A 22,027-nucleotide genomic window follows, 5' to 3' on the forward strand; every position below is an offset into this window, starting at 1 on the left:
GTTGAAATCTTCCAAAGCAAAAAGAACTCCTCCAACATGATTACAATTGCCAAGGCCAGATATACCAGCACCAGCCGGGCATGTACAGGCAGCAAATGAAACATTGCCAGAACCATCAAGAACCACCAGCACTTTGTATAAAGTAGACTTCATTGATGCCTTCATACGCACATCAAAGAAAGTAAAATTTGAATCCTTTGCCACATCAATTCTCTTAATATATCCATCATAAAAGAACTGGAAAGATTTGAGCTTTTTGTTCCCCGTACTCTTCAACATTTTAAACTTTAAACCCTTCAACGTTTAAATTTGGTGGTGCGAAGAACAAGATAATCGTACAGCTGGATGAAACTGAACGCTAGAGTCCCCTCGTAAATCTGAAGTCCAAGGCAAATGGCTGCACTTCAACTTAAATACATCTTCATATGTACAGGCTATTTCATCAGTTGTCTGAAGTAGCTGCAGTGAAGAAAATTCAGGCTCAACTTGCTGTTTCAAGCGAGAGAAAATTGCGTAGGCCCGCAGGATAAGGTCAGCCTTCCACCCAGACATTCTTTCCTTGTATGCCGCCAATATCGCTTTCAATTCCTTGACAGTGAGATCTCGAAGGTCATCTAGACAATGTGCGGCCTTGTCTTCCGGCAACAAAGACTTGAACGTACTGAATCGATTGGCCAGGAGTTCGTCTTCAATCAGTTTTGATTCTGCTGTCAACCAAGACATCTGCAGCCGAAGCGGAGTTTGGAGGAACAATGAAACGCACAAAGTGCCTCTTCAGTTTGCTTCTCGTTGCCTTTGCCCTGCATCTTGTCACATTGATATACAGTAAGTAACTTTCATGCATTTCTTTAGAAGTTTATATGTAATAAGCTCATTCGGTTCGCATGTCTCGTTACTTTTCAAAGTTACTCGAAGCCACGGGTCCCATTCCGAGTACAGTAGACTCCTGTTATAGTCGCACCAAAAGTTCTTCGAAAAGCTGTTATTGTAAGCGGACTGTGAGTAAACGGAGCATATATTAGCAGTTACACAAATTTTTTACAAGCGTTTTATTTCACTATCTACAAATCGCCTCCTGGTTGAACTTTGTCAAATTTGCAATCCGCAAGATTTTCCTTGTATATTATTAATAAACATCTTTAAACTATTATTTGTTCTTAGCGTAAGCCTTGCCAGAAGACATAGAAACGTTCCAACTCAACGTTAAGACCCCGTTTACACGGGAGAAACGGGATCGATCCAGTTTGGGGTCCCAATCTGGATCGATCCGTAAATTTCGCTCGCGTTTACACGGGATCGATCCCAAAACATTACGTGTTTACACGGGATCGATCCCAGATCGGCCCTTAGAGAGGAACGTACATGGTTATATCATTAGCAACTTAAAGAAAATAGCGTTGATAGCGGCAAATTTGTGGGAAAAACGACAACAAAATGGCTTCGAATTCGTAAAGTGGTAACAAAATGTTTATTTGGAGCCACAAATAAACGGCCCTACTCCTGAAGATCACGCTGGAGTACAAAACTTCGAAGTTAGACGATGGCCAGGACTGGGAGCCTATTCGTTCTAAGTATGGTCAAAGATAATGCACACTTTCATTATCTTCGGTATGATTGACAGGGAATTTTGCATAACAGTCTAGCGAACTGGGTAACCGAAGTTTTTAAAGTTTAAAACATAAGAGTAAAGGCAACTGATCATTTTAAGCCCTGGGAACATTCTGGCAAATGACCGGAAGTTGCGTTTCCGGAAGCATGAGAAAACCCCAGTCAGCAAAATTTCAACTTTTGAATTTTTCAAATCTGATAATACTATCGGAAAGAACATGCAAAACTGAGCAAAAGATTTTAAAAGAGAGCTGTGATCTGACCTATAAGCAAAAAGTTATGGCTGTGGAAACTTTTCGTTTTATCAAACAACTTGCTTTCTCGAGTTTCCTGATAGTGCAGACGCATAGCAGTAGAATTGTGCATGTTATGATAATAGCATGAAGTTTGGTACAAGTACACAATCCGATATGCTGAATAAAATGAAGTTCATATCAAGCTTCAAAAAAGTCCCCAAAGGCTATTTTTGGACAAGGGTACTGGTACCCAGTTCTCTTTCTGGTATAGCACTACAACGTTTTGAACATTGCAAGTTATAAAGTTGAAACTTTTTCTGGCATTATTTAACGTGCTGGATAAAATGGGATGCAAAAAAGCTTTAAAAATTTTACAAAAGCAATTTTTAAACTATGGTTCTTGTACTCAGTCCTACATTGGGTCTTGCACTGTAACTTTGCAACTATTCAAGTTGTTTAGCTGAAACTTGGTTTCCTGACGTAATCTGAAGTGCTAGATAAAGTGAAATGTAGACCTAGTTTTAAAACTTCACCAAAGGCTTTATTTAGACTGAGGTACTCATACTTAGTCTATTGCTGGCTATCGCACTAAACTCAGATTTGAAAAATACAAAAGTTGAAATTTTGCTGACTGTGCTTTTCTCATGCTTCCGGAAACGCAACTTCCGGTCATTTGCCTTTGCCTTTACTCTTATGACTTAAACTTTAAAAACTTCGGTTACCCAGTTTGCTAGATTGTTATGCAAAATTCCCTGCCTATGAGGACATCGATAAAAACTTTATAGCGGCCTACCCAAATGAGGAGGAAGAGCGTGAAGCGTTGCCAACAGGCGACGCTGCCTCAATCTATGTCGAGAATAAATCATTCCCATAAGTTGAGGCCTGTTCGCTAAATTTGTCAATAAAGTTGTAAAAAAATTCCTCCGTATTATTTTGTTTTTCTCTTCTGGTGGGCGAGAAACGAAAAGGCGCGCAATATCTGATAGAAAAAAGCTCGAAGCATCATGATCAAAGCACCTCCAATTGGATAATTTATTAGCCTCATTTCCTATCCGTGCTAATTTGGGATCGATCCCACCTTTTCGAGCGTTTACACGAGACGGGATCGATCCCAAACTGGAACGCTTTCCAAAGCGAACCCAAATTAGCACGGATAGCGGATCGATCCCGAGCATTCCCGTGTAAACGGAAGGCCCATCCGTGCCAGTTTGGGATCGATCCCGGCCTGGATCGATCCCGTATGTAGGCAAGAAGCCACAAGTCGCATATGTAGGCAAGAAGGAGTAATTTAAAATTCTCAGAGCGCCGATTTATGAAAAGAAAAATAGTACTCGTTTTATTATGCAGAGCAGATTGCTTGGAGTTCAGACAGTGCTTAAATGTGCAGGAAGGGTTCGTTAATAGATGTTTTAAGGGTTGAATGTTCACGCCAAAGACCCAGTTTGTTTGTATGGCCTATGGGTATCTGTTAAGTTGGATTCAGGATGAACTTCTTGGTTTAAAACAGGAAATTTGTATGATCCTCGATGATGCTCTAAATACAATAAAAAATATGGCTTCACTTAGAGATTTTTATGCTGCTCCACCACGAAATCGGCTCTTGATTGAGATTTTTAAAAACGTCCATGATTGCATTTAAGCTCTATGTCCTTTCGGGCACAAGCGACGCAGAGCGTTTAGAAAAGTGGGGGGGGTCTAAAAAAGTGGAGGAAGGGGGTTAAAACCGTATATGAAGAGGCTTTGAAGGTGGTTCTTTCTTGATATTTTGTATTTTTTCAAAAAGTGGGGGGGCCAAAGCTCCCCACCCCCCCCCCCCTGCTTTGAGGTTTCTCTGAAACAGTGTTATCTCTTTGTCAATTTGTTTAAATTTAATTTCAGGAATGACACCAAGTCCATCAATACAATGCAAGATACCATGGATATGGGCAGAAAAAAACAAAAAGTTATGCCAAAATCGTATTACCAGAGATTCCAAGAATTCGGCAATATTCTCGGATTTATTTCTTGCGATCAATTTCAACCATCCCTTTTACCACACAATACCAATCCTGAAGAAATTCTATTCGCCCGTGTTTCCGAATTTTATGATATGCGGTCCGGAAATTAGTGCAAATTACACCGTCGTTCGTATTGATCAACCCAAAAATGAATATGGCTATTACGGATATCAGTGCTTGGTCGAGGCTATTCGCCGGAACCCTGGGTATAATGGTTACCTGTATGTTAACGATGACATGATAGTTAATTGGTGGAACTTTCTGAAATTAGATAGGAACAAAGTATGGTTCACTAGTTTGGGAGAAATGACGACACAAAACATATATATATCGGATATTAGCTCCTGGTGGAGGAGAGCGAACTGCCTTCAGAGATGTAAGAGTGCTTACGTAGAAATGCAGAACAACTCAACATTCACGGATTTGAAAATGTTTCAACAACTGGAAAAGAATTTAGGAACAACGGATGTTTGTATTGGAGCATTATCAGATATTATTTATATTCCAAAAAGGCTTTCAGAGAAGTACGCACTTTTAGGCCAGAAATTTTACGACCATAGACTGTTTCTTGAGGTAGCAACTCCAATGGCGGTGATGTTCTTGGAAGACATAAAAAATGTGGAGTTCATGGAAGGATTGTATCTCCAGAAGAAGTATGGCTGGGGCAGTTGGACTAGCAACACCGATAGGGCCTGGAACGAGTATGATTTTAAAACTGTTTTCTTGCATCCTTACAAATTCCATGGCAACAACGTAAAAAGAAACATGAATTTATTCAAAGACCGAGTTTTATGGGTAAGTGACGTCATAGCTGTGGACTTCTGTCTTGATGTTCTCAGTGTGGGAAGGTTTTGGCAGAATCATACCAGCTGCTATTAAAATTATCATAACTAGATTCTTGTTTGATAACAGAAAGCTATTAATGTCCTTGAAAAAGCAAACATTTCGAGTCATGCTAAAGCCTTTCGTCTGACACTCTTCAGAGTATAAAATGTCAGAACATAGATTCAAAACTGTACGCTAGGAAATATATATATCCAGTTGTGGATCTATATAGAATTCTGAATAGAACTAAGAAATATTAAGTTATGAAAAAACTACTTCAAAGACTTTGAATCTTACACAACAAGTCTAAGGCAGTGTTTACACGAGGCCGATTCCGTGCTAAATTGAGGCCAATTCCGTTTGGAATCGGACTAAAATGAGTCCAGCTCGGCTTTGCTTTAGAACGGGACCCGTCAGAACCGTTCAAAATGGAACTGCTGGCCGTACCAGAACGGGGTCGCCTAGAAAAAAGTTTTCCTTTGAAATAGTTCCAAATTTCCTCACAGTCTAAATTAAAGGCAATCTGTCACGACGTTGATTGGTTATAAGAACAATTATTATTGTTTACTATTATTGTAGGATTTTTATTGTTTCCAGTCTCCCCTTAATTGATCGCATTGTAAAAAATATGGCGGAGCGCTGGAATCGTGTTTAGGCTATTGTTCCTGCTATTGTTCTCGTTAACCAATCCACAACGAGACAGATTGCCTTTAATCACAGGGTGGATTTTCTATGTTGAGTCCTGCATCCTGTTTTTGTACTAAAACGAGAACACATGGCTCGAAAGCTCTTTAGAGATACTTTTTATTGTCCTATTTTTTTATAAATCTACAGAAAGTACCCGCGTATAAGAAACCCCCTTGTATAAGAAACAGGCCTCATTTTCTTCAAAAGGGGCTCATTTTTATAAATAACAATTTTAAGCCTGAAATGTTTCTTATTTTCAAGTACAAACAGTTTTGTTATAGATTATCTGCTCATGCTCTAGGATGTTTGTAATGTGTGTATTTTATTGATATGAAAATCATCATGTACCCTAATATAGGAATCCCCCTTGTATAAGAAACAGGCCTCGTTTTCTTCAAAAGAGACTCATTTTACAGCAAAAAATTCCAGGCCTGTGTTTGATATTTTCTGTTTATGCTCTAAGATGGTTGTAATGTGTGTATTTTATTGATATGAAAATCATCATGTATTATACACTACTACCAGTAATATTGAATACACTTCCATTGACGGTGCTGTCATGTAGCTTGATTTGATTTGACTTGACAGTACGTATTGATAACAAACTTAGACCCTGATGATGAAAAGTCTCTGATTCCCAATTTAATTCGTTGAAAGTTATCCTCTTTTATATTAAACATAATTGATATTGATACAAACTAGTAATTAGTTGCTGAAGTTACATGTGAAATAAAATGATATTCGATTACACAAGTCTCCCGTCATGCAGGGGCGGTTGCCCCCTATTTAGTAGCAGTACTTTAAAAAAGGCCCTGTTTCAAATCGAGTACGTAAGTCTACTGCGATGAGAGGGAAAGTTAATTAAGTTTTTAGTTTGTCATTTGCCTAACTATGTTCACTTAATTTGTAAATAGAGTCATTGAGTTACAGAGAAAGAGAAAAAAGACCAAACTGTGTGATCTCTGGCTCAGAATCTTGTTCATACAACACTGCCTAAGCAGGGGCATAGCTAGCAGGGAGATGTAAGGGGTGTGACACCCCCAATTCTTCATGAGTTTGTCGGTAAATTTTTAGTTGGTGCAAAAATTTCCTGGTTTGTCGGTAGAATCGTATATCGGTAGGCGAAATAGGCCAGTGTTTCCCAACCTTTTCTCGGGAATCGCCCCCCGAAATTTTTAAAATGCCAGCGCCCCCGTTGGCAACCGCTGAAATAGGCAAAAAGCATACTGAAGAGAATGGCCGGATTTTTATATGCATGCTCCATAATCTTGGTTTTCCATAAACCTGATACCTGAATTTTTATCTTTCTCTATGTCTTTGTCAGTAAAATTTGTTATTCATAGCCTTCCAACCCCCTAGCCTGGAAGGTCAAGCTACCCCACTGGGTACAAGTATTCGGGACCCTGGGTACCAGAGCAAGTTGTCCTTCTTCTCGGCTAGCCACTCCTCTGCTTCTCTACTTGGCATTTTGTTTACGTGCCCAATATTTTGTGGCTCTGGCACCCAGGGAAACTTTTCAGGTAAAAATGTTTCGAGCCTCCTGTCTGAGCACAGTCTGTATGTCCATTGTAAAATACAAGTTTTTGCCAAATAACAAGACGAACAATATTGAAAAGCTTTTGATGCTCATCAAACCATGCGTAGGCCCATGTATGTGTCTATTTTAAAAGGAGCCCCCAGCCCCCCCCCCTAGTAGATGTTCCAGCCAAAGAATATGGAACATCCGAAGATTTTTAATTGTTCATATTTGGTCCATTGACAAAAATTTATACCTGACTTGTTTTTTAATCACTCCACAAATGATATTGTTTTTGCAAAAAATAAATTTCCTTAAAACCCTGGGAAAGTGAACTCGAAGAGGGAAGTAAAAATTTCTTTACATCTAAATTCAAGATGAAATTCTTTATTTTATCTTGCTTTATTCAATGTAGTATTCTATGAAAAATATTTCTTAATATGTATCAATTTTCTATAAATATGTGAAAACGTTTGCAATAAAAAATTTATAGTGTAGTAAATGGTCAAACATATATCCTTCTCCAATAAAATAGTTGCCTTTCTCTTTTGTGGCATAATTTACCGACAAAAACTGTTTTGTGGCATAATTTACCGACAAAAACTGTTTTGGGGCATAATTTACCGACAAAAACTGTTTTGTGGCATAATTTACCGACAAAAACTGTTTTGTGGCATAATTTACCGACAAAAACTGTTTTGTGGCATAATTTACCGACAAAAACTGTTTTGTGGCATAATTTACCGACAAAAACTGTTTTGTGGCATAATTTACCGACAAAAACTGTTTTGTGGCATAATTTACCGACAAAAACTGTTTTGTGGCATAATTTACCGACAAAAACTGTTTTGTGGCATAATTTACCGACAAAAACTGTTTTGTGGCATAATTTACCGACAAAAACTGTTTTGTGGCATAATTTACCGACAAAAACTGTTTTGTGGCATAATTTACCGACAAAAACTGTTTTGTGGCATAATTTACCGACAAAAACTGTTTTGTGGCATAATTTACCGTTCAAGTTAGGGGTCTGGAGCACAGGCTACCTCTGATTGGCTGAGTTGTCAAAATGTAAAAAGTCACCTGATTGGCTAAATAAAATTCATCAAAGTTATTGGAAAGAGGTTTGATGATATTTCGCTCGTTCGTCCCTCAAAAAGTGTATTTCATCAGGCGTAGTTTAAATATCAGAAAGATATAGCATGGGCTCCGACTGTTGCAATAAAAGACAATTTCTATGCGTGACGTAAGAATAAATTAGCATAATTAACGAGGAAGAGAAGGGGAGTTCGAGTGTTGGTGATGGAGAGAGGTCGAATGTTTGAATAAGATTAGAGATTAGAGAATTGAGAACAACCGAGGGTTGTATTTTGCTTGTATTCGTTTGTATTTGAGATATTTGCCTATTATGAACTTTTATATATTCTTCGCTCGCTGTTTGCGATTCATGACGTTGTTTATAGAGACTTGTTGTTTTTTATGAATCGCATTCTCTGAGACGACTCGGAGGAAATTGTATATTTCTTCACGATATTTTAAGAATTCATAACACCGACACAGGACTCTAAGTGGGGGGCGGCATTGAAAGATTCAATCCCATAACAAAACATTTTGTGAAAAGTTCAATTGTTTTCAGAATAGGTGGATGCCCCCTTTGTTGGAGACGAACTTCATATGGTGACGATAAGGTGACGATAAGGTTGGAGACGATAAGGTGACGAACTTCATATGCACTCCTGTATATTGTCTTTATTTGCGCAACATATTTTTTGAAATTGAATTTTATGAAAAATTTTATGAAGTCGGGATATTATCAGTAAATTTTTTATAAGAAACAAAGGTCGACGTTGAATACTCCGGTTCCTTAATGTTCGAAAAAATTTCAATACTCATTGTTTCCTAGGAGTTTCTTAACTATGATGTCATGAATGTTGTTATGAAATTTTCGTGACCTTTTTTATCACATCAAGAGATTCGCCTCTGTTCTGATGCTGTATTTAGATGTGGTTAGCATATTCTTATCCCTTGTGTCTTAAGTTCTAGGCCAACCGCAATCATGTTCTTGGATTTTACAAAATTTTATTGTTCACAGTTTAATCACGATTTAATAGTTTCTTGCTTTGAGTACTGAAGTTTCTTAATTTTTTCTGACTGTCCAGTACTCGTTTCTTATAGACAGTTTCTTATAAAATACGAATGTATTTGAAATCAGGGGAACAGGAGATTAACACCTAAATCGGGAGGGTTGCAACCTTTGAAACCGTAGGATATTTCCTTTATAACAGTATACTGAATGTGAACAATACAATGAGCAGCCCCCCCCCCCCAATATGAGCTTCATTCCATCAGCACTTGATTCGGCATATGTAGCTGGAAGAATAAGCAATCTGCGTTGTAAATAGATCTTGTAACAATCTGGTACATTGTGTAAGGTTATTACTGGCCCCATTGGAGCACGGGCTCCAGAACTTTTGCACCTAACTCCCCCTCTCTCGGATCCGTCCCTAAAATTGGTCTTGTTCCAAGAAACCAAAAGAGGCTCCATGGAGGAGAGGTCAGAGGTCACATGAAGCGGAAATTCTGGCTCCTGTCCTGATTTCGTTAAAAAAGTCTGTCTGCTGACAATTTGTTACTTGAAAGCAAAGAAAATGGTCAGGTATGTAGGCAGAAAAATAATAGTTATATTGGTTTGTGTCTCATTTTTCATATGGGTAGAGGTGGAGGGATTTCGATCAAAGGGCTTTGCCATTGTTAAAATGAAACAGAAAGCTTGTCACAATTTGGTCCTATTTTCAATGGCAATGCAATAGTCCAGGGCTCGCGCCACTGACCCAAAGCTGGAAGGGCCAGCAATTTAAAGAAAGTTTTCTGTTACTCTTCTTTGCCCCAATTGTGGCAAACATTTTGCTAACACTTATGGATTTAAATTTGATCCAAGAACAATTTAATCATTGTCTGTAAGTCTTGTGATACTTTGCTTTAATCAGCTTACTTTTTGGGGCTATTGCAGTTTCGCACCTCTCTGCGTGTGGTTCCATGCAAAAGGATAGGGTTTGGGTAAGGATCAATGTTTCATTTATTTAATTTTTGTTGAGTTGCTTTTTTTGTTGCTGCGTGGTAAGAAATAAAAATAACTAAGAGCATTTCATAAAGCAGTGCACAACATTGCAAAGAAGGATAGATAATTTTGATGAACCTGTGAAAATTTTTTATTATTCCGCAAATGCTCTTAATATCACTGAAAAATTAAGTTGGGTGGCCAAACACATATAATATTATGTTGAGTTTGTTTTTTGCGTGCTGTGAAATTAAGTTATTGAATCTCAATATAAAATTTTTTAAACACTGACTATTTTTAAACACTGTTTAGCTTATGGACTTAAATTTGTAGTTGTCTACAAAATTATCTAAAATATTTTGAGCTGATTTTGATCCTTTTGTAGCGTAAAAGCTAATAAAGGACACTGGTTTATATGCCTGAATTCATCATATTCTGAATCACGACTGATTTACATTGTTAATTACAATTACTTATAATACATGAATCTGGTTACAATCAATCAATGACAACAGAGTACAAAACATAGTGACAGCAGTACATTACAAACATGATACAGAAATGATGACATATAGATCAATTACAGGCTGGATACAACTTTATTGGGAGTCTAAGGCCCCCCTGCCCCCTGTGGCACGGGCCCTGCAGTCAAATTCATGCAGCTACATATTTACAATTCATCAAATACTTTTTAACCAAAGATATATTAATAAATGATACAAAGGTTAATTATTGATAAATACAATATTCTCTATCTTATCAGATTTGTAGTAAGTTGCCCGGGGGACACTGAGAGAACCAAAAAGGTTTTCATGCCAAGTGCCCTGATTGTTAATTATATGTTAGAATGGTCAAGGTTGCAGGCTTAACCGTCCACAGAAAGAATTATCATATCATATGACTTGTTTGGGAAATTCTTTTCTAGAAAATTCTCAAGAAGGGAGGAAATTCCCCTGAGCAGCTTAACTTGTTTAGAAGAAAAAAGCTCCCCACCTGGATTCATTTAAAAATTATTAAATATTTGATACCTACTGTTGTCTTAACTTACATGAAGTAGTATCTAGGAAGTTGTAGTTGTTGTTTACATTTGAATAAACAACCAATTGTTTCTGTCCGCTGGCCTCTTGGAATACTTACCAAATAGAACACCTACAATGCTTGCCAGAAGTCTTGGTACACTAAGCTAAAATTTTGCATAAGTTTAGGAGCAGCCCTCTCTGCCCCCTCAAACAATGTTGAATTACAACAGCTTCAAAGCTTGAAATTCATCCAATGTAACTATCAGCAGGATTTTCAACCATCATTTTTTTGGGGGGAAGTGGGTCTGTAGGTTCAGAAACTTCTATTTCATCAAAACCTCACGTTAACTGCAGGGTGTTCCAAGGACTTTTTTCAAGGATTGTAGCATCCGAAGGTAGTTTTTAGGACAGAAGCTTATGATTGTAATGCAGTGTCCTGGTCCTTCCTTTTAATGTGCCCAAACCTTGTGATTTCGTACAGCTGTACTTCCAGAGGACCTTGAAAACAGTGAAGCTCATCCTTTCCTTCTGGAATCTGAAAATTTGATGTGATCAAGATAACCACCCTTTGGTTCTTAGCTTCAACCCTGGGCTTAGGAGCTGTCCCACTGACAGGGACAGAAAGGGGAGGATTTTGTTTCATTTTGACACATTGCAAACAATGTGTTTTAATGTTAAAAGAACTTCCTACATAGCTAAAGACCTGAAGTCTTCTTCATTCATACATTTTACAGAAAAAGGACACTCAATCTTTAAACACAGTAGAAAGAATCTTCAAACTCTGAACAAAGCCATAGGAGAGGAGATATAGAACCTTCTACCTGTACCAGGGGCGGATCCAGAGCAAATTTGAAGGAGGGGCAGTAAGTAGTAGGGGTGCTGAAAAGTTTTCAAAAATTGGTTACGAGAGTACGCTGTATACAACAATTTCAGATATCTTTTCAGAATAAACAACATAACTTTGAGGTAATCCTTGAAGCAAATTAACCTATCGGTCCAAGAACCTTTTTCATCTGATTCTCATTCTTCAAAAGGGGCGCACAATTTCCAAAAAAAGGGGTGCACAATTTCCAAAAAGGGGCGCCAGACTTGCTTCAACTTGTTGAGGGATGGGCAACTGCCCCTAGTTGCCCCCCCCCTTAAATCCACCACTGACCTGTACAGATAATTTATCTACATGAATGTAACACCAAAGTTCTGTAAAAAATGTGGACAAATTTCATTGCTACTTTGAAGTTCTACATTAACAACAAAAAATTTTGTCAGATAAATTTTCGGCAGACAAACTTCGTTGAAAAAAATTTCGGACAACTTTTCAGAATTTTGTCGTGGATATTTAACATAAACATAGCAGCATATTACCCAAATCTTAAGAGGCAAAACCATAAGGTAGCTTTATATTCAGTCCCATAGGTACCAGCTTCGTGGAGACTTGGAGGGCTTGAGCACCGGCTTGGAATTTTGCTCAACCCCCCAGGCAGCTTTTTCACACAGAACCGCATGTCAGGAAAACCAAATTAAAGCGGTTTATTTTTCTCAGTTTATGTGAAAGTTAGGTAAAAGATGATGCTTTTAGCATTCAAAGAGTTTAATTAAAAGTATAAGTGTGAATATAAGTGTAAGATTCGGAAAGTATAAGACCATCTCCAACAGGAAAAGTTGGTCTCAAAATTGTGCTTCCTGTAGAGTTCAAAATTTGGGTTGAAAAATACCTTGAAAGAATGAAAGATTTGGTATAGTTTAGTACAAAAAGGCAGGCGGAATTCTTTGAAACTGGCAACAAAGCTTGTCCTGGGTGGTAAAATTGGGAGGGGAAGGGGTTGGGCTCTGCTTTTCAAAATTTTGTCACGACGAAATTGTTTGTAGTTAATTGTATTAAAAAAGGTTTGCAAAGTTTGCCAAAATTTTAGAGTCTTTTTGAAAAAGAAAGAAAATAAGATGAAACTTGAATCTAGCCCATATACCACTCGTGACTATACATATTTGGAAAAGTCCTAATGAAAAGTGAAACACTGAACTATAGTGTTTCAGTTTCATATATTTTAAATTCACTACATACAAATTATATGTAATTTACTATACTAACAAGTAACTAAACTACAATGAAAATCATTGCAGAAAATTAATACATTGATACGGAGAGTTAAAACAATATACAATACATAGGACTGGGATAAGTTGAATGGAGCGAATTACTAAAAGGAGGAGCTCTCTCAATAGGTAAACTAATCGCAGAGAGAGCCCCCCCCCCCCCTATCCTTCAATAAATTCGATTAAATGATTAAATGGAAAAATAATAAAATGTAAATTGTGCAGGTATCAAAAATAGCTTAGAAGTATTGATTGACCTTGTTCACAGCGACGCATTTACCCATGGGTCCACTGGGCCCGAGCCCAGGGCCCCCTAACATTTTTCGATTTAGGGGGCCCCGGGCAAAATTTTAAAAACCTTTAAAGTGCTCTTGATTTCAATCTTGTGTTTGAATGGAGCTAGGGAGCCTCGCAAAGTAATGAATTCCATTTTAAGAATGGAATAAAGGGGCTGGTCATAAGGATTCTCAGCTCGCTCCGCTCGCAGGGGCGCCTAAAATTTTGTTTTTACCCCAGGGCTTTTAAAACTTTCGCTTGTCCTGGTTGGAGCTTCCCCCAATGCAATGATTGCACTTAATTTGTTGCCCAATTTGCCATACAGATGTTTCTACGGTGAAAAATGTTTCAATATGCTGAAAAGGGTAATTAAAAAGAGTGTGAGCTAAGGTCCACAATGTCATAGTAGCGCGTTGTTTCCTTATGTTTAATGGCAGCAGATTTTGATGTCCTGGGAGTTTTAAACCCCAATAAAATCATCGAAAAGTTTTCAGCAGTTGGGTAGTTTTATTGGGAATGTACTGAAATGCGAAATGGATAGAAGTTTATTCATGTCTTATAGTTGCTTGATTATGTTTGACTATGTTCAGCCAAGTATTGTGCACGTGACACAAAGTTTTTAGTATATTTTAAGGGGTCCGAGTCAACTTTGGGCCCAGATTCCCAACAGACGTAAATGTGGCCCTGCTTGTTCAGTAAGAAAATTTTCAGTTGCTTTTTAAAGGATATTTTCGATGGAGCATTTCGCAGTTCTTCAGTGTACCATTGAGGTGTCATATGAACAAGACCAGATGACGTAATGGCTTTTCGCCCTGCATGCGGCATAAATAGATGTAATTCTTGTTGTAGTGTTTTTTTATAGTGACAAAAATAAGAAATAGGCGCATCTTCAAAATTGACTGAATAACGCAACTGCAAGGACGGAAAATCTTTGGAAGCAAATGTTTGACTTTGGGGACCCATATTCTTGTCTATATCTGTAATAAATGCTTTCTGGTTCAATTTTTTAATTAAGGACTTGAAAATACACAAAACAGGCAAGTTTTATCTCAAACATGCATTTAGCTGGGATTTTACAAAGAATAAACAAATCTGTACATGCTTGAGTTGAATGAACAGGCCTATTTCGTGCGAGGATGGCTCAGTTGTTAGAGGCGCTGACTACAGACCCAAGGGTCCGTGTTTCGAGTCCCTGGCAAGACCAAACTTTCACCCAGAGTGGAGAGAGTCGCCAGCTCTCTGTAATTCCAGGCGTAGGAATCACGAGGTGTGGTCACATCGAGAGGGAGGACCAGGACACTTCTCGATAAACATAAGGTTCTCAGTGTCCTAAAAACTACCTTCGGATGCTAGGTAGATACAAATACAAACACAAAAAGGTTCAAAAGGAATGTCGCTATAACTTTTGACTGATAAGAGGTATTGACCTGAAATTTCAAATAATTTCTAACCTTTGGTGGTATAATTATATGAGGATAAAATATCAAAATGATCTAAGAGGGTGGGTTAGATGGGCTGGTTGAGTTGGTGTGGAATTACCCAGCAGGGAATCTTCATTTGATCAGCATGTTCTTTTGCCAATCAAAAGTTTCATGTGATTTCAACCACAATTGTTGACAACTGGCTGTTGAAGAAACCTCTTGACAAGTACTGAGGTCTGGACCCTAGTCAGGACTTCAATCACGTGACCCCCCACGTTGTAAATAGGCCTAAATATTGCTTTCACGCTTTCGTTTCGTTATATTTTTGCCAACCTTAGTTTCATGTGATTTTGTCGTAGGAAGCAGTTTTATGTGTTCAGTTTAAGAAACATCCATTGCATCCTGGTGTTGCATCCTCTCTTTTACTGTAACTCAATTCATTTCCGTCATAGATTTTAGAAATTACTGTTTTTTCTGATATTCTTGTTTTTTCTTTCAGCATCGACAGACTAAACTGGATAACAAGTGTGCCTATAGGTATCCCTGTATGCCTGCTTGGCATTCTGGGTAACCTCGTCTCCATTGGGGTATGGTTGCGCTTTGTGCGGAAGCGGATCGGCAGCAGCCCATCAAGTGCTATATATTTCATCGCCCTTGGAATAGCTGATACGGGACTGTTGGTGTTCTTCCTATTGACTGATAGCTTTCCAAAGGCATTTGGATCATCCATGGCTAAGAGCTATGCTTTTGTATGGTTTCATGCTTATGTTGGTTTCCCATTATTTTTCTTCTTCATCGTGGCGAGCATATGGCTTCTTGTTGGAGTGACGATCAACCGACTGATAATGGTCCGGTTTCCGTTATTGGTACGACCTTTTTTAGCAGCTTTTGTCGTTCCTGAGTGCAGTATAGACTCATCAGTCCCCTAGTTCTCTAGTGTGACGTCACAAAAACTATTTTTAGAATTTTCGAATTTTGACCACATAACATGAAAGAACATCATAAAATACTCCCATTATGCAAAATCAGTTAAATTTGTCAAAAATTGGGTGAGCTATGGCCAATAGAAGATTTGAAGTTTGCAAACGGATTACTGTTATTTTGGCTCAGTTAATAAAGTTGTGAACCAAGATCAATTTACAGAGGTTTGATGAGGCAAGAGCCTGTGCTCATCTGGTCATATCTCAGCCAATTCGTAATACCTTAAACTGATTTTGCAGATTTAGATGTATTTTATAATGCTTTTTCAGGTTACGGGAAGAAATTTCGAAAATTCTAAAAATAGATTTTTGTGACGTCATCACTTGACAACTCTATTATAATCTTAAAAGCAATCAACAGATATAAGTGGTTTAAACAATCTGCCAATCCACATTGAAGGCATTTTGCCTCTATGCTATTGGTTAGTTTGACACTGATCACATGAAGTTGCCTCGTACTGATTAGCAAAACAGTTTCTGCCAATAGCAAGTTGTCAACAACGGATGCTGATATCACGTGGAACTGTAGCGATCACGCCGAAACCAAATGACCTATGTACAGTGAAGGTCTATTTACCATGACTCAATGCCTTGAACAAATCAGCAAGCATGTGAGTGGTATCACGCGCACTGATTGGCAACTGGCTGATGCCACTTTAGTATCTATCTACCGTAAATCCTCGAATTGCCCCCCTCCCCTCGAAAAAGCCCTCCCCTCGAAAAATTTCCCACTCTAAAACTACAAACTGTCAATAAGCCCCCCCTCGAAAAAGCCCCCACTGCTACCGTATATTCTCGAATTGGACCCCTCAATTTGATGATTTTTGCCATCTGAGGTTGCCTATGGCGTTTTATTGAATTACCACGGCAAATTCGTACTTTTTGTAGTAATTAATTAAATGCTCATAAAGTAATTCCTACTAAAATAAACAAGGTCTTTTAATAATGTCTGCTTATTGTCTACAATAATTTTATAAGCCCCCCTCGTATAAGCCCCCCTCTCGAATATGCCCCCGACCAAAAATATCAAAAATAAATAAGCCCCCAGGGGGCTAATTTGAGGATTTACAGTATTGCTTTTAAGGAAAGTGAGCCATTTAGGCCATTCATACAAAAAGAGAGTGAAGTTGTTCTGGCCCCATGGTGACGTAAGGTCAAGAGTTCCTTCCTTTGTTACTTTTAGACTCACTTATTTCACCACACACATGTCAACGATTATGTTAGAATAACGCTCTTAACGGTTTCAGAAACAACTCTTATTTCTTTGTGTGGGTTGCTAGACCCGTCTTAATATCTGAGACAGCTCAATTAAAGAAATCAACACATCAAATGCACGTCCTTTTTTGTGTGAAAAAGCGAGCGATAAGGTAAGTGCCAGTAAGATAGCAAAATGGTCCATGAGACTAATACTACGATAGTGGTTGATGGCCAGCTCTTTTCCTTGTTGTCTGTACTCTGAACAGTATTTTGGCGGTACAGAACTTGAAAATGGCTTCGAAAAAGCAAGCATTTTACAACAAATGAACTAAAAGCTTTTTCGTCTGACACTCCTCAGAGCATAAAACGTCAGAATAAGGTTCCGGAGAACACGATGGATAATATATACCCAGTTGTGGATCGAAATAGGCCAATGACAAAAACGCAAGCACAGCACGTGCCTAAAGAAAAATTACCACTGGATTCCAAGAGAGAAAACGAACTCCTTCTGTCTACACAATTTCTTTACTCCCTTAAAATTGATCCGTGTGCAGGGGAGGTGCCTGTAAGATTGAAACTTAGATTGTAACATACAGTCACCAGTTCTTTTTCTATCTGCTGTTTGGTCTCTAAAACACTTCCAATTTGAAGGAAGTGCCAGTTGAAGGGGACACTCTGCCTGGACCAACAGTCTGCCAGTTGTAATCAGAAACCTTGTCGGCAAACACATAAAAGCTGATAGGAATTTCCACGCTAATGGTTTTTGTTTTTTGTTTAGGGCCGACGCCATTGCACCGTCAATCGAACTTGCATCGCCATTGCCTGTATCCTAGCTTTTTGCTTTATTATCAATTTTCCTCACTTCTTCAACTACGAGCCTATTCACAGCAAGCATTCTTCCAAAGCACGGATGATCCCCACTGCGTATTCCCAACAGGGTAGTGCAAAGAATTATGAATTTTGGTAAGCATGTTATCTTCTACTTACTTTTGGTAAGTGATCTTAAGATTATGGAAGCAAATTGAGAATTTAACCTATAAAAATGTGATCCAAAATCCAATATATCCAGTCAAAAACAAAATCAGATGTTGCACTGACAAGAGGATGAAACGAGGGGCAATTCACTCTTGCAAATAGCGTACGAGATTTTCCCTAAAACAAAAGGATTTCTGGGGATTTTCAGATAAAACAATAGGATTTTCACAAAAGGTGTACGAGATTTTCTTGGAGTGATTTGCCCCTCAGGATGAAAGTCAGATTGTTCTCACAAATATACTGGAGTGACAGACAAACCTGGGGTGACAGGCAGACTGGGGTGCAGTTAAACTGGGGTGGCTGTGAAACCTAGTTGACAGTCAAACCTGGGTGATGGTCAAACCTGGGTGACGGTCAAACCTGGGTGACGGTCAAACCTGGGTGACGGTCAAACCTGGGTGACAGACAAACCTGGGTGCCAGGCAAACTCGGATGACTTTTAAATTGATTTCTTTGCCCTAGCAAATGCACGCTTCACGTCGTTGACTATCAACCGATGTAAACAGGTTTCCCACTATCTTTTCCCAGGGTGCATTGCATGTTTCTGGTTCTGGCTCCTTGGTTCTCCATAGCAGTGCTCAATGCATGGCTTGTGATCACGTTGCTTTACAAAACAAAGGAATTTCAAGAACTCGAGCAGAATCAGGACAAGATCACCGAAAGACAGAAACAGGATCGGCAGATCACGAAGGTCTTACTCAGAGTCACTTTTGCGTTTTTGATCTTATTAGCCTGGCAATGTGTGAACCAATGTTTCTTCATGCTTCAGTTTGGGAAAGGTATGTTTTCAACTATATGATTTAGACCCCATTTACAGTACGGAAAGAAGAACATAACTCTTTGGTTCCGTTCTTGTTTGGGCATTATACCTCATTGCATCTACATTCTAGCAAAAGGGAACGGAACCAATTTTGTCCGCTCAAACTTGAGTAAAAATGAATGGGACGCAACGCATTCGCAGTGACGCAGCAATGACGTCTGGCATTATAAGAAAGACTCTCCCCAACCCTAGATTAAGCCCCGTTTTCAATCGTAACCAAAAAATTCCGTTCCTGACTATTTGCACTAGAGAAAACAAATCACGATTTGGGAACAGAGCCAAAGAGTTTCGCATTTCAGCGAAACCAAAGAAGAACGGAACCGTTCCCAAACTAGCACGGAGCCAAGATGCTTAGTGTAAACGCAAGGCCTATCGTCGCTTTTTCAGGCCCGGAATGCAAGAGTTCCGTTCTTTTTTCTGTGGTGTAAACAGGGTCTTACTGTGTCCGATTAATGGTTCATTACAATCTTAATTTAAGGAAATCTCCATATTGCGGACGATTGCAAACAATGAAAACTGCCGGACACTAGCCGGACACTAGCCGGACAACAGCCGGACATCAGCCGGACAACGAGCACCTTCTTCTCACAGACCGTTATCTTATCCCATATATCATATCCTCCGTTGAAGGGAGAATCTACTGAACATTCCTAGCTCTATTTTGGAACATCTTCTTTAGCTTCAATTACAAACAATGCTTTTCCAGTTTCTCCTCTTCAATTAAAGTCTGGTAGAAAATGCGGACAGTGGGCACCTTTTTAGACAGGCATACAATCGATTACCCTAGATCATGTAGTACGCGACGATCATCGCCAAGGCCAGATGGCCTAGACCACTTGTAAAAGGATGGCCTAGACCACTTGTAAAAGGATGGCCTAAACCACTTGTAAAAGGATGGCCTAAACCACTTGTAAAAGGATGATACAGGGATTTTTTGTTTTAACTTTCACGCTTTTATCATTTGTAACATCAGATTTGTGGGAAGAAACAAGTGAAGAAAGGCCCCTTCCTGCATCCGTGACGCTAATTTTTAACATATGAAAGGTGATACCAAGAAATAATCAGCATCAAAATGGTGTAACCCTGAAAACTTGATTTCCTTGCCTATAGAAATTCCCACCTCGCCTTGTTCATGAATGGCACTTGAAAGGCAGTTTTGGCATAAACACACAACAGAATCAACGAATCTAACTGAACACAAAACTGATATTAACTGAAAAATACAAATCCTAAAACGTTACGTGTGGATGTTCCACTCTCAATCAGACATTGTCTTCTTTCCGTAGAAGAAGGGTCGCACCAATGGACATTTGTTCAGGAAACATATGCCTTTGCTAAACTCGGCGTGGTCCTAAATTCTTCGATCAATTGCATGCTGTACTGCTTCTCTGGATCAACCTTTAGGAAGGAGCTTCGTCGCTTAGTAACAAGAGCTGAGGATACAATTTCTAGACGTACTTCGACGCCAATGAAGACATAAGAAAGGAGCTTGCAGGACGAATAGGATTGCTGATTACAAGAATCTTTCTGTTGATCAAACTTTTCTTGGCCAGGAGTGATTTGTTTGTGATTTGTGTTTATTTTTGTGATTTTGTAAGAGGCCACAACTCCCTGCTGTAAATTAACCAAAAACGCAGACATAGGTTCGCTCAAATAGAAAATGTTAGGCCCAGAAATAGATTGTTTTCTCTAATATGCGGCCCACATCGTTATTAGAGGTTCCATTCTGAATTCATAGAAATAATTTATTGGCATCAAAAACCATCAATTATTGTTACCATTTCAAGGCTCCCCTTGGGTTTTCAATTCCTGTCACAGAACAATAACACAGAATGACAATAATGTGTTGGTCTTTGGAGCCAGGTCAGTAAAAGGGGAGGATTAGAATAAGCTAATGTACCCATACCTATGAGGTATGGATGAAAATTTATTTTGGAAAGGTTGATTTCCCATGCGTAGACTGATTTTGATAAAAAATTTTCATGAACTTTCAAAGTTTTGTAATATCTTAAGAGTGATGAATAAATTGTTATTGAAAGTCGTAGTCACGTTGAAAGAATAAAGAATATTTTGTAATTTGTAATGCATCAAAGACGAGTTAACCAAATTCAAAAATTCTAAAATAGATTTTTGTGACGTCATCACTTAAGAACTCTATAAGAGGTCAAAGTTTAAAGGGGAAATAATTGCTATTCTGACGGTAAAGCCCCTGATCTATAAAAAAGACTGATCGAGCTTCCTATTGTTTTGAAACACCAAAGTTTGAAGCCCGTTCAATTTCAAAAGGAAAAGGGCCATTCCCCAGAAACAATACTTCAACGATATGGAGACGTGAGAGCTGCAATGCTGTGTGTATGAGTCCTGAAAAAGCACAAGACCAGAACAGCTGAAGACGTTGCTAGGACTGACACTTAAGGCCGTCTCGTAGCATGGGCTGTTCTGGGGCCCTCTTCTCGGATGGCGACACATTAGAAGCTCGATCCAGTATTTTTTATAGATCAGTGGGTAGAGCCCACAGGCCGTTGTTTAATTAATGATTTGTTTAAGGATATTTTGTCAGAAGCTCAAAGTTTTATTTTGAATATATTTATAAGTTATTATCAAACATTTCATGTCATTTTTAATGCACAAAATATCTATAATTACGCTGAAATTTCATATGATTATAAATTATTTTGATACATATTTGATATTATCTGATATTAAATCAGTCGTTTATTGAATCGTATTCTTTCTCTTTTCATTTCTTGTCTGTGAAAAACCGATTTTGTGCGATAATGGAGCGATGCAGCTATCGCTCCATTATTGAGTCAGTCGTTTATTGAATCGTATTCTTTCCTTTTTCATCTCTTGTCTGTGAAAACCGATTTTGTGCGATAATGGAGCGATGCAGCTATCGCTCATTATTGAGTCAGTCGTTTATTGAATCGTATTCTTTCTCTTTTCATCTCTTGTCTGTGAAAAACCGATTTTGTGCGATAATGGAGCGATGCAGCTATCGCTCCATTATTGAGTCAGTCGTTTATTGAATCGTATTCTTTCTCTTTTCATCTCTTGTCTGTGAAAAACCGATTTTGTGCGATAATGGAGCGATGCAGCTATCGCTCCATTATTGAGTCAGTCGTTTATTGAATCGTATTCTTTCCTTTTTCATCTCTTGTCTGTGAAAAACCGATTTTGTGCGATAATGGATCGATGCAGCTATCGCTCCATTATTGAGTCAGTCGTTTATTGAATCGTATTCTTTCTCTTTTCATCTCT

General features: G+C 38.5%; 2 protein-coding genes across 2 annotated transcripts; both read left to right on the forward strand.

Annotated features, from left to right (window-relative positions):
• Positions 1 to 610: 610 nt before the first annotated feature.
• On the forward strand, positions 611 to 6,527 carry LOC148960633 (uncharacterized). Its single transcript, XM_089112952.1, has 2 exons — positions 611 to 825; positions 3,723 to 6,527. The coding sequence occupies exons 1-2, from the start codon at positions 753 to 755 to the stop codon at positions 4,718 to 4,720; spliced, it is 1,071 nt and encodes a 356-aa protein (XP_088969078.1). The 5' UTR covers positions 611 to 752; the 3' UTR covers positions 4,721 to 6,527.
• A 2,837-nt stretch (positions 6,528 to 9,364) lies between these two features.
• Positions 9,365 to 21,489, forward strand: LOC135690403 (FMRFamide receptor). Its single transcript, XM_065207962.2, has 5 exons — positions 9,365 to 9,525; positions 15,234 to 15,600; positions 17,690 to 17,874; positions 18,475 to 18,725; positions 20,053 to 21,489. Exons 1-5 carry the CDS (start codon positions 9,518 to 9,520, stop codon positions 20,244 to 20,246), a joined length of 1,005 nt encoding a protein of 334 aa, XP_065064034.2. The 5' UTR covers positions 9,365 to 9,517; the 3' UTR covers positions 20,247 to 21,489.
• Positions 21,490 to 22,027: the final 538 nt, after the last annotated feature.

The sequence above is a fragment of the Rhopilema esculentum genome, chromosome 1, assembly GCF_057945365.1.
Source record: "Rhopilema esculentum isolate cy_ngs chromosome 1, ASM5794536v1, whole genome shotgun sequence".
NCBI classification, from domain to species: Eukaryota; Metazoa; Cnidaria; class Scyphozoa; order Rhizostomeae; family Rhizostomatidae; genus Rhopilema; species Rhopilema esculentum.

Excerpts from the sequence above, each read along its gene's own strand:
- LOC148960633 (XM_089112952.1), top strand. The coding sequence starts at position 753 with ATGAAACGCACAAAGTGCCTCTTCAGTTTGCTTCTCGTTGCCTTTGCC. Across the intron at positions 826-3,722 it reads TCTTGTCACATTGATATACA|GAATGACACCAAGTCCATCA; the intron begins GTAAGTAACTTT and ends ATTTAATTTCAG.
- LOC135690403 (XM_065207962.2), top strand. Across the intron at positions 17,875-18,474 it reads GCAAAGAATTATGAATTTTG|GGTGCATTGCATGTTTCTGG; the intron begins GTAAGCATGTTA and ends ATCTTTTCCCAG. Across the intron at positions 18,726-20,052 it reads CATGCTTCAGTTTGGGAAAG|AAGAAGGGTCGCACCAATGG; the intron begins GTATGTTTTCAA and ends TTCTTTCCGTAG.